Source organism: Drosophila bipectinata, chromosome 3R (assembly GCF_030179905.1).
Source record: "Drosophila bipectinata strain 14024-0381.07 chromosome 3R, DbipHiC1v2, whole genome shotgun sequence".
Taxonomy (NCBI): Eukaryota; Metazoa; Arthropoda; class Insecta; order Diptera; family Drosophilidae; genus Drosophila; species Drosophila bipectinata.
In genome coordinates, this window is record NC_091739.1 from 11,230,850 (window position 1) to 11,243,338 (window position 12,489).

The 12,489-nt window shown below is 42.1% G+C and overlaps 2 protein-coding genes across 2 annotated transcripts; one reads left to right on the top strand and one right to left on the bottom strand.

Annotated features, from left to right (window-relative positions):
- The first annotated feature begins 254 nt into the window (after positions 1 to 254).
- On the top strand, positions 255 to 1,578 carry Mst89B. Its single transcript, XM_017247366.3, has 2 exons — positions 255 to 444; positions 504 to 1,578. The coding sequence occupies exons 1-2, from the start codon at positions 378 to 380 to the stop codon at positions 1,496 to 1,498; spliced, it is 1,062 nt and encodes a 353-aa protein (XP_017102855.2). The 5' UTR covers positions 255 to 377; the 3' UTR covers positions 1,499 to 1,578.
- A 16-nt stretch (positions 1,579 to 1,594) lies between these two features.
- Positions 1,595 to 5,742, bottom strand: Mat89Ba (nucleolar protein 6 Mat89Ba). Its single transcript, XM_017248399.3, has 6 exons — positions 5,620 to 5,742; positions 4,129 to 5,558; positions 3,960 to 4,070; positions 2,663 to 3,903; positions 2,199 to 2,605; positions 1,595 to 2,134 (listed from the first exon to the last, which is right to left on the bottom strand). The coding sequence occupies exons 1-6, from the start codon at positions 5,647 to 5,649 to the stop codon at positions 1,661 to 1,663; spliced, it is 3,693 nt and encodes a 1,230-aa protein (XP_017103888.2). The 5' UTR covers positions 5,650 to 5,742; the 3' UTR covers positions 1,595 to 1,660.
- Positions 5,743 to 12,489: the final 6,747 nt, after the last annotated feature.

The window sequence follows — 12,489 nt, forward strand, 5'->3', positions numbered from 1 at the left end:
TTTTTCTGATTTTTTAAATTAAAATTTCAATTTCCATCTTATTGTTTTGTGAATTTTACCATTAATTTTCTGTATTTTTAATAAACGGCAATCAACGGCCATTTTTTTAATTTAATTACTCAATAGGTTCCACCGTTATCAAAGTCCAACACAATCCACAAGTGGCTGAGACTTGACCAATGGCGCCAAATTTAAAAACGAGATTTGAAACTAGATCTATGGAAAATTTATTTCCATTGTGACGTTACATGTCCTTAGCCTTTCCATTTTTGTATACAGTATTCAGAAAATTCTAAAAAAAAACATGTGTTTTTAATTTGCTAAAGAAAATTTCTAAATTTGTAAATTATTTCCAAATTATCTGTTAAACCAAGACAATGGCCAATAACTCGAATGTTAAGAAGATAGTGCAAGTGTCCGAAGAAGCGGCGCCAGTTGTGCAGAGTAAGTACCACTTCTTGCCATTAAATCCATACCAAATAACCCACTACCCTATGACCCAGTCCCCGTTTTGGTGGGCAATGAACTCTTTGTGCTCACACAACAGGATATTCGGCGGGTGGAGGACACCCGCGTCTTCAGCTACAACCGAGTAGTCAACGGACAGCTCTGGCCTATGGAAACACCTGTTCCAGTCAATGATGCATTCAGCCACGGTGTCATCCAGACGTCTCCGCAACAAGCTAACCACAATTGCACTCTACAGGACCTGCTGCCGCCGAAACATGCAACTTTCAACCTAAACAACAGTGAGGCAAATCATCTGGCTACGTCCATGTACCAGGTTTTATCTCGACCTCCGAAAACCGTGGCCAGCATGGCCACCCAACTGGGCTGGAGCAAGCATACTGAGGAACCGCGTCCAACCTTCAAACTCAAATTAAACGCTGCCACCTCCACTGGTGGCCTGATGACGAGCATTGGCTGCCAGAACTGCTCTATGGACAAAAAGCACGACACCAGCTGCCAGACCCTGACCACTGATACTCGGAATCAAACTCCCGATTCCACACAAAAGTCAGCTAAAGCCCCAAAAAAGCCCTGTTCCCAAACAAAGGCGAAAACTGCCTGTAAAGCATGCAACACCACATCCAGTCATGTAGTGTGGAAGTCCTCGTCGACGGAATACTCTAGTGAGGAGGAAGATGCCACGTCGGAAGGTGATGATGAACCTTCAAGAGGATGTGGCTGTCGGCGCTGCAAGTCAATACAAGCTATCCCGGAGCGAAGAGGAACGATTCATCGCAGATGCCCGGTGGATGACCCCTGCCCATTTCAGTCGACAAATGCAGATCTCTGCAGTCGAGATGGACAGGGATTCTACTCGAGGGGCATCATGAAAGCGAATACCAATCCTCGCAGCCAAAGTCACTCTCCAGCTTCTGAACCAAAGCCATTTCCTTACGAACTAAATCGTTACTACCAGGAGCTGCAGGACGAGCGTAGGCGGTCGGTGAGGAAATCGGAGGATGACTGTAACATGACAGATTCGTGTTAGCATCTATGACTTTGTGTTTTCTTACCCCTTTGATATATTTCTACCGCTGTTGGCCAATAAAATTTGTCTTTGGTAATTAATCTGATTTGTTTAGGCATTAAAAATAATATATTTAATAATCTAACTATTTGTACAAAAAAGACATCTCCGTGTTTAAAAAAACTAACCAGAAGCACTTAAGCCCTTGATGGGTCGCTTCCTTTTAGTGGGTTTCGCGGTTATAGGAGCCTTGGGATTACCCTTTGCTGGCACTTGGAGCTTTTGCTTTTTGGCCTTGGGATTAGCCTTTGCTGGGACTTGAAGCTTTTGCTTCTTGGGCTTGGGGCTATCCTTATCCGTATCCTTTTCATTCTGATTATTAAAGTACCGCTTTGGTTGGGTGACTTCACGCTGTTCCCTTTTTAGCTCCTCTGGAGTTGCGATTCGCAGATAAAAGTCTTTCAGCAATAGCTTGAAGTCCTCGAGAAGCGTCTCCCTGATAACTTGGACCTTTCCATTGCTACACGGCGTGCACGCCTTCACCTCATTTACTTTAAAAGGCTTGGGCGCAAACTCAGAAGGTGGGCGCCACATAATCGCAAGTTCCTTGCCGCCATGTGGATTGTAGAAGAAAGCGGCAAAGTCAGAGTACGCAGACTGTAAACAAGGATTAGAAAATAATTATTATAATCCAATGACAAAAACATATTCTACTTCCTACCCTCAACTGGTTGACCACAGCCGCCAGACGATCCACACCTGCCAGAGGCAGGTGGAAATTTGGCTGACTGGAGAAGGGCACAAATGGAGATCCAAGGTCGTAGCACAAAGTGTTGGGAACCAGTTCAGGCTTCAGCTGTATGACCAGATCGTAACCCTCGTTCGAAGCTCGGAACAATTGGGTGGGACTAGTGAACCTAAGGTCCTTACACATGAGACTGGTCTGAACTATATCAAAAGCCGTGCGTGCCAGCTTAGTAACATGACCGAGCACCGGCCGGCTGGGTGCCTGCTCGGAAGTCCAGAGGCGACCTGCGTGCTGTTGATCGTAGGATGTGGCCACAACTAAATGTGGGTAGCTCTGACGATCAGTGCGGAAGCTGTTCTCCAGATCAGTAATTTGTTGTTCTGAAAAATAAATGTCGATTAGTTTGGAGAAAATAATAATGTTTCCCAACTACTTACCCTGCCAGCTGTTGTTAAAGTTCAGCAAGATCAGTTCACTGTTCCAGTCAGTGTGGGAGAGCAATTGCAGGAATCGAATGAAGCCGGCTTGAGGAGAGGCAATGGGCTGGGGGGCATGACGTTGCTGGAAGAGATGCGCCACCAGCAACTCAGTGGCCATCGAAGGCCACAAACCCTCATCCAGAAGTTGGGTGGCAATCCAACGCTTTGCCAGTAGAACAGTAGGTCCAAATGCAGAGTGCGTCTGGTGGAGCGAGTGCAAGGCTCCACTCACCTTGGGCAGGATGTGATGCTCCCGTTCCAAGGCACGGCTTTCTGGGTTATCGACGTATGTGGTCACCCCCTTTTCGGTGATCTCTTGCTTGACCAGCGCCAGCTCCTTGCTGTGGGCCAACTGAATCATGAAACAGAAGCCCTGCTTTAGGACCAACAGGCCCTCGGATGTAATGGACCACTTCAGGCGGAACTGTGCCTCCAACTTCTCACCAATTTCTATCAGAAAAGCTGTTTTAAGAGCTCGCAGGGCCGTCAACTCACTGGGCCACTTGCCGCTTTGGCCCAGCTGTATGACCACCTGCTGCACATGACTGGCGAGGATATGGTCATCTTTTAGACGAGCCTGCGGTAACACAGGCTGCGGTTCACAGTACCTAAAGACTGGCGAGGTGCCCGAAATAGATACTATTTCCAGGGGCAGTTCGTCAAGGCCGTGAAGTTGCCGAGCCAGTTCGTCATAACACCGAATAACGTGCGGGGTTAGTGCCTCCGAGTCAGTTTCCTGCTCGAGGGGGAGCTTAGTCTTTAAGTGGGCAACCTTGAACCAAGGGGTCAACCGATAGACCTGCTCCAACTCGCTGGCGATATACTGCACGTCCTTGCTGTCCACCTGGAGGTGGTGTTCCAGCAGGTGAAGAACGATTTGTCGTACGATTAAGCGCTTCTTAAAAGGAGCATCTTGGGCGGTTCCCCACACAACGGCCTCGGTTATGCTGCCGTCCTGGAAGCGTCGGAGGTTGGACTTTTCGCCCCAAAAACGCCGAAACTCCGCAGCACCTTCTGGATCTTCGTTGGAGGCAGGGCCTTTGTTGAGCACTTCGTAAGCGTGATCTGGATGAAGTATGAATCCCAGTTGAATATATTTTCCAATAGCTGGCGCTTGGCTTTCCACTGGCCAGGCGGTAGTCGCCGTTTCCAGGGGAAGAATGGCCTGAACTCGTTCAGAAAGGCCTTTTTGAAGAAGCCTTAAAGGAAATCAATATTTTATATTCATTTGAAAGACTTGGAGACTGTCACTTACTCTGTCAGCAACTTAAGCAATTGAGGGTATCCATAATCGGCGTAATCGTACTTAACTTGTGGCTTGGAGTGCAGCAATAGCATTTGTTCCACACAAGAATAGTGTGTAATTCTACAATAATAATAAAGTTTTAATAAAGGGAGTTAGTTATTCATATTTTGGAACTCACTTCAGGATGTTATCCACACGACTGTAGAGAGGACATTTCTGCATGAAAATGTACGGGAAGCTGTTGATCTTTGTGTCGTTGAGGAGCTCCACCGCCAACTTGGCCTCGGCCCGAACTCTCTGGTACAGATCCAGCGGAATGTTCGCACACAAATTGTACTGGTTGGTGACGTCCAGAAAAACGACATCATAGTACTTTGCCACCTTTTCCAAATCATCCGCCTTTACTCCAGCGGGAGACAGACTGATACCGCTGGTCCAATCCGTATTGGCAAGTTGGTTCCACACAGTTCGTGCTACCTGGTAGCTGCTGCTGGACTGGTGCAGAAGGCGATGCTGGTTCAGGTAGACAATAAACGAGGCCAAGATGTGGGCGCCAAAGCCACTGAATCCCACATTCAACTCACGCTGCCGCAGCCATACTTTAAGAAGCAACAGACCGTCTTGAAAGTTGCGCTTGCCCTTGAAGAACTTGTCCAAGTGCTGCTGATTCTCGCTCATCGTTAGGTCAAAGAGCACGTTGGCATTATAGTGCTGTGTTGAGGGCAATGGTTCTTCCTCGTCCCACTCATCCTTGTAAAAGGCGGGCCGAATGTTATTGTTCCATGGCACGAACCTGCCAGGCTTAAAACTGTTCAGCGGGGCCGTGATAAAGAGCCGTATCTGAAGGTGCTTCGTCACCTGTTTGGCCGCAGGCGTAAGCTCCAAGACGGGCTTCAAGGGATTGTTTGCAAAATAATTAAAGGAAAACAGATCCTGGGCATACTCCGGATACTCCCGCATCCTCTCCGTGACATATGTCAAGTACAGGGCCCTCCTTTGATCGTAGCGCAGATTCACGTAGTCCTCTTTGTGAATGGATTCTATGGGCATTTCCAGAGCCACGTCCACTACAATTTTGGGGCCCAGAAGAGTGCCTGTTGACGAGGCTCCGATCAGATATGGATCCCTCGTAGGCTTATTGAACATGAACCCAGTTGCCTTCTGAGGCAACCGCAAGGGCACTTCCAAATTGGATCCCTCCATAAGCCCGCTCTTTAGCTGTGCGGTGAAGGCAGTGAAGGATTCCAGCCAGTTGTCAATGAACTCTGAATACTTTGTCTTAAGCTGCAGCTCCTCCAGCATTTCTTTCACCTGCAGCTTGAAAAGGTTGGAGTGAAATAAGTTGCGGGTGTCGCGGAGCTCCTTCATCTCCTCTAGAGTTGGAGGCTTCACATTTTTGGCCTCATCTTTGAATTTGTTTTTCTTTGGTTTTGTCTTGGACTGGGTAGCAGAAGTGGGAAGCGGGTTCTTCTTAACTGGAGTAGGTTCTTCAAAGCCATCATCGGTACTCGAAGCAGCCTGCTCGACGTCACTCTGATCCTCATCCGGAGAGTCATGCTCCACAACAGAGTCTGTAGAATCCTTTCGAGCGGCTTTCTTTGCGTCGTGCTGGAGAGTGATGAGTTAAAACTTAAGGTATCGACTTCTATACTTGTGCAATTTATCATACCTTAACAGCGTTTCTTTTAACTTTTACCATTCTGTTGATATATTTAAAAATCACAAGAAAATTATAAATTATTTACTGTCCAGAGAGAGAGAGAGAGCGAAACTCGCACGTGTTGCAGTTTCTGTGGTATTATTTGGTATTCTGCCGCCAAAAAAATACTTTTACTCCGGTTAACGGTCTTTTTTAGGTAAAAGTGTTTAAATAATATTATTTTTACATTTTTAAAATCTAACGTGTAATAATAATAGCTAAATTTAAGAACTATACATTTTTCTATTGAGTTATACCACTTTATCCAGTGATTATTAGTTTTTATGGATTCTAATCTTCCTACTTTTAAAGCGGCTGGAAATAGCCAAAGCGACAACACTGCGGTCTGATAAAAATTCCCGAAATATACAAAAAGTTCAGATTACTTTTATGTAATAATTAAATTCTTAAGACATGGCTGCTGTTTATAATGATAAACTTTTAAGGAAAATATTATACTAACAACCTTAAGACCTTTCATAAAACATGTTTAGTTGCCGGCATATTATCGAGGACAAGAAACGGTATTTTTTTAGTAGATCAACTCTATTATTTTAACTTTTGTTAAAATAACTACCCTTTTAACTAAATTAAGATTAAAAATTAAATATAAATTAATTAAAGATATATGATTAAATAAAAAAGAAAGAAACCTAAGAATAACTCTAAAAAAAATAATCCAAAACCATTTGGTATAAATCGCTTTTGCGGTATTTCCGTATTCGACCTGCCCGGTTACACCAGTTCGTTTTGGAGCGTGTGTGTGTGTAAGCAAAGGGAAAAAATCGCACCATTTTTCTCGTGCTCTCTTGCGTGCGTTTTGGTCTATTGGAAACAGTTTAATTAAAAATCGAACAAAATAAAAGCATGCTAATATGTAAAAAGTAGTGAATTAAGTAATAACCGCAGCGCCACAAGACGATACCCGATTAGCGCACAGATCAAAGTTGTGCGAGAGCAATTGGAATTGCAAATTTAATTCGGTTCGACCGTGTGTAACTGTGTCTGTGCGTGCGTGCGTGTGAGTGTATGGGTGAAAAAATGAGGCGTAGTGAAAATGCGTGCAAAACTGTCTAAAAGGTAATTTTTCGATATGAAGCAATCGAATTAATTATTCGTTAAAGTTATTAAATCAAAAGAAAATCAAAGAAACCGCTAAATTATGATGCGTTGGCAGAAAGGCGGCCCATTGAAAAAAAATATGGCCAAAAGTCGAGTAGTTACACCCTCTCTGAGTCTTTGCTCAGTCGCTCTCTCTCTCTCCCTCTCACTCGCTCACTTTTGTCTCAGTCAGTCAGTTGGTAGCCGCAAATGAGTTCTTTTTTGCATCAAATAACAAAACGTGAAAATAGTTAAAAATAAAAAAAATCACGTACGGAAATATTTACTTTGACCTTGCGTCCAAAATGTTTTTAAAAGAATTTTACGTGGTGTAGGCCACGAACCTAATTGGCCTAATTTCCTAGTGTGATCAGATAAAATGAGTTCATATCTGATATTAAAAGTACACCCATATTTATCAAAAATGGAACCGGAAAGAGGCTATAGATTTTATAATCCATAGATATTAATAACCTAATAAAATAAATGAAAATCAATGAGCAAAGACAAATTCGGCTAACTCTCTCAGCGCCAACTAGTGTGGCCAGCTCCAATATCAGCAGGCCCAACATACCGAAAAAATACCGTAACGAGACTAAGACCTTGCCGAAAATCTTAAGATTAAATTTAATTTTTATTATAATTCTCTAGTACTAATTAAAACCTCATTTGTTTTACTTGCAGCCGTGGAAAGAATGTGCTATAAGTGATTAAAGCGTGCGATCGTTGAAAGTTTACTGACCGGTTAAATTGTTAAAAATAACTAAAAATTTAACTACACACCGCAGAATTGTTTGTTGTTATATATATTTAAATTTTGTTTATTTTCGTCGTTCGCCATCACCGCAATACTTTTGCCTATCATGTCAATAGTTGACTGAAAAAAAAGGAAGAAAAACTGAAATAAAATCGGAGTTCGGATTGGATTTCGTTGTCACACGAACTGTTGGATAAAATGTGCAAAAGTGTGTTTGTCAAATTGTTTAGCCAAAATTATTTGTTCACCTAGTTATTCAGCGTAGCACGAGACTGTTTTCCTCTCCTTTTAACACAGCCCTTGCTACTTTGCTTTTGCCATTAACCGGAACAAAGCCCAGATACTGAAGCCGGAGGAGCTTAGCTTCAATCAAGCCGGGAGCTAGCGAGCAACACAACAGCCAGGAGAAGGAGCAACCAAGATCAAGCGAAAGAAAAAACAGACTACCAAGCGATAGAATAATACAATTTTTTACAACAAATAGCCCGCCTTTTGACATATGAACACATACCTACACGGCACATACACAGCTCAACACACAGACAGATCCTAATCAAAAAAAAGAACACTCAAAATTTATAAAACCGAAAATTCAAAGAGATGCTGCTCAAAATCAATACTTAATGTCAAACAACGACGATCCCACAGCATCAGCCACAACAACAGCAATAACAACAGCAACAACAGCTAAAGCGGGAAAAGGAAGAGGAACCATTGCGAGCTAGCGCCGATAGGTGGGAGGAGTGACAGCGCGCTAGCGGGCGGAAAGAGACGCACACACACACACACCTGTCACTTGGTCACCACCCGCGAGAGGGCAGTGAGGATCTCACGTGTGTACGCATGCGCGACATGCGCGGATCCTAAGTGAGTGAGCGTGTGTGTGGAGCAGATAGTTTTGCTCAATTCGCACGCATCCAATAGATCCTCAAGAATTCAAGATTCTGTGCAGCAAATTCAAAAGCATTTGAAGAAAGGAGAAGCAGTTTCAGCCAATCAAAAATTCAGTCATTATCAAAATTCTGGAAAAGGCGATCCGACTTTTGAGTCAAAATTCAAAGTAAGGGGCCGAGGGATTCATCATCAAAGCCAGCAAAATGCAGAGACGCGAAAGGCAAGCCAGGTGAGTTTACTATACTATAGGCTACTAGAGGCCTGTTTATGTATGGGATGCATCACTTCCTCCTACATATGGCCGAAATAAAATTAAATGGTTCCTAGAATTTCTTTCATTGATAAGCCTAAAGAAGAATGACTCTCTTAGGGATTATTTGCGATAAGATTATCAAGGCTGATAATTATTGTAGTTTGAAGCACATGTATAAGTTAAAAACTTTAACATTTAACAAATAACTTCTCTATTATATAATTCTATAATCAATTTAAGCTTCTCCAAACATCAAGAAACCACATTGTGTTCTTTAAAGTTCAAATAAGTTGTTGCTTGGGGCTTTCTTTAGTTTTTTTTTGGCAAAAAACACATGTTATTTTTAGAAAGAGGATGTTTCTATTTAAACTCGTGTGTGTTTGGTTTGATTTTGATTTTATTTTCTGCCGCCACAGCTTCTGCTTCTTGCCCCTGTTGGCATCGCGTTGTTTGGCAAATGAGGAAGGCCTGCTCCGGGAGCAGAGGTGAATGAAATGGGTTTTCAATCGTCGAAATACATATGTACATAGTTTCCCAATACATATGCCTTCGAACGGTTGTGTACGGAAGCGGAAAGTGACACACACTCTTACGCACATTTTAAATATATTATATAGGTACTTTGTTGTTGGTACGACCTCCTTTTTTTATGAGGCGGGGGTTTAAAGAAGTCCTTGTCACTGTTGCCTCAGTTAATGATGTGCTGTGCGTTTATTGACATTTCTAGGCTGCCTATGCCTTATTCTTTCCGTGTAATTGTGTTTTAGTTGCGCTTATAGGACAGTCTCTATGAAATTGGAGTCTTCTCCAGTGAATGACACCCTATAGGGGAGTTATAAACTAGTATTTTATATCTATCCCCTGGTGGTATAATTGTAGTACCCTATTTTATAAAAGTTTATGAATGAAAGACCCAAACTATGACCATGTTACTACTTTTATTTTACACGCCGCTTGCTCTCCAAACAAAATATTCCAAAAACCAACTAACAAAACCAAACTAACGTAATTTTGTTGCCAGCCAACCCGTGAACACACACGTAAACTTGTATTACTTTTTATTATTTAATAGCAGAGCTCTGGAATAAAAAAAAAAAGGGGGAGAGAGAATTGTTGCAAGTCGGCCGGGGCATGGGGCATAGGGGCATGAGGCATGGGCCAAGGGGTATGCTCTTAACGTTGGGATAACCTAAATTTTGAGTTGGCAACAAGAATAACAAGCCACATAACTGTAACATAGGCCAGGCCAGGGCTGCCACCTGTCCCCATTGAAAGGGGAAATACAGTATAGCTTGGCTATAATAGAAGTATTAGGGTATAGGGCCTATTGTTTATCAAGTAAGGTCATACTGTAGTATTGGGAAGGAAAGCTGAGAGTTGCGTGTGGCGGCGAAAAGTAGCTTCAATAATAATAATAACACAAGAAAGCGCTGATGAAAAGCCAACGAAAGCGAGAGGGAGAGGAGGACAACAGCAGCTGTGGCACATAAAAACAAGGACAAATTGCGGATTTAGCAAAAAAAATAAAAGAATGTGAATGTAAAAGCGAGCGCAGCGAAATTAAAGCAAAGCACACAACGACAACGACTTCCAGACTTCCAAGAGACCTCCCCCCCATCAAACACTACACTACAAGTACTATACTACACTACGCTCTCGTACATCCAGACATCGGACATACACACTGTCGGTGACGTCATTAGGCTGTTGTCGACTGTCAATCGTTGGCTCTTCTTCTAGCCCCCCTCCACGAGAGTGTGTGTGTGGGAGTGGGCGGGTGCTTTCGCGTGTGGGTGCTGCAGGCCGTAGAAAAGCCAAAAGGCCCCAAAAGATTGCTGGCGATTAGTAGAATAAGTGTGCTGCTAAACAAATTAAAGAAACTTGTCAAACTTTAAGTGACGATTGTTTTGATTTGGATCCTGTTTTAATAATTTCGTATAAATTTCCTACAAAATAATGCCACTGCAGTTAAAAATCGTAGAAATGCATAACGAAGAGGAAAAGAATGCTTTTCCAATTGTAAAATGAAGAAGAGGAAAAGCATGCTTTTTCAAAAAGTAGTCACTTTAGAGCCCCCTGTTCTTATAGAACACACTATTCAAACCAACTAGAACTCTGGAGGGGCAGGATTCTATAGGCCCTTGCTGTTTAAAATTCTTAAATTGTACATTTTTTAGGAAAAGCATGCTTTGCCAAAAATCAGGAACATTATAACCACTAATCAGACGATTTCTTACAGATTCTTACTATACGACCTGCCCTGACAAACGCTTGCCCTTTCAGTTTGTAATTCTTAAAAGCATGCTTTTTCAAAAACCAAAACCCAACAACCAATAATGAACATAATTTCTTATAAAAAAGACTATTCAAACCAACTAGAACTTCAAAGTTAAAGGATTCTAAAGAACCTGACCGAAAGAATGATTTCCTTTGTTCTTTTAGATTCTTAAACTGTAAATTCTTAAACTGTTCGGGAAGAAGCATGCTTTGTCAGAATTAAGAATACAATTTCTTATAGAACAGACTATTTAAACCAACTAGAACCCTGGAGTTCACAGGATTCTATAGACCCGCTCGGTAAAATACTTCCCTTGGCAAATTCCCTTTTAAATTCCAGAACTGCACATGTTCAAGAAAAAGCATGCTTTGCACAAAAGCAGAAAACACAAAAACCAATAGTGTGAAAATTTCATCTAATTAAATTAGATGCCAGTCATGCTTGAATCAAAGAACGAGACGAAATGTTCTGGTAATGGAATGGTTGGGTTGGGTTTGGGGGGTGAATGCGTCGTTCGGTAAAAAGCCTGTCAAACAAATCGATGGGATTATACCGGGAAACAGCTGACACAAAGCTTTGGCCGAGACCTTTCCCAGGCCTATTCACTTTAGTATAGGCGTGTGGGCCCTTGGGTCACTTCAGAGGCCCATCATCAAGTGACTCATCAGGTATTTATGTCACTTGGCCAAAAGCTGGAGTTAACCGAACATGTATTTTTTTTTATAAAAGCATATAAAAAAGGGACAACATAATCCTTAGACTGAGTTTTAAAAGATTAAAGACCTTTGAAGCTGTTACCATGGCTATTAAATCTTTATTTTTTCGCCTTGGTGTGATAGTTATCTTGGCTTTCCAGTTGCCAATCAAACATTAAATCATAATATTAAAATTTAATGATTTTTTTGGAGAGCAGAGAACTTCTCGGATTTTCTCACATTTTTCAAGAGCCGTGCTAGTGAGAAAATAAAAAAGTTCTCTTTTATCTTACCAGCTTCCTTTTATTTCATGCCAGTCCTTGAGCTCCCCAGCTCTATTTGCGTTAATTTTCATCGTTGTCTCCACCGATGGTGGCATGTCTGTGTCTTTAAGTTCTTCCTCAAGTGGTTGGAAAACATTTGAGACGAGATTCCGGGGTAGAGAGTGGAGTTTCTAAAAAGTTGTTCAGGTCAAGCATGCTTTTTTGTTTGAATTCCTTTGGGCCTAAGCCTTACTAAGTACATTCTTTTCTTTTGATATGCTGAACCTTTAATTTAAGGAATTTCTTTGTTACTAAAGGGTTTATATACCTAAGCATCTGCTTAGTTATCAATTATAGGGCATTCTCTCGTCTATCATAGTTTTTACTCTGTATGACACAAAAAAAGTCGAGTTTAAGAAAGATTTAGTCATTCTTAATGAGCAAAGTCTGGCTGGAAGTCTTGGTCTTTCTTCCCCACCATCTCCATCTTTCCGCCTTTCTCGTTTCTTTTCACCACCTCATTGCCCCCCTCTGAAGATTGTCTGTCTTGTCTTTCTTCTACTTTATGTTGTGCCTCTTGATAATTAAGAAGCAACTGG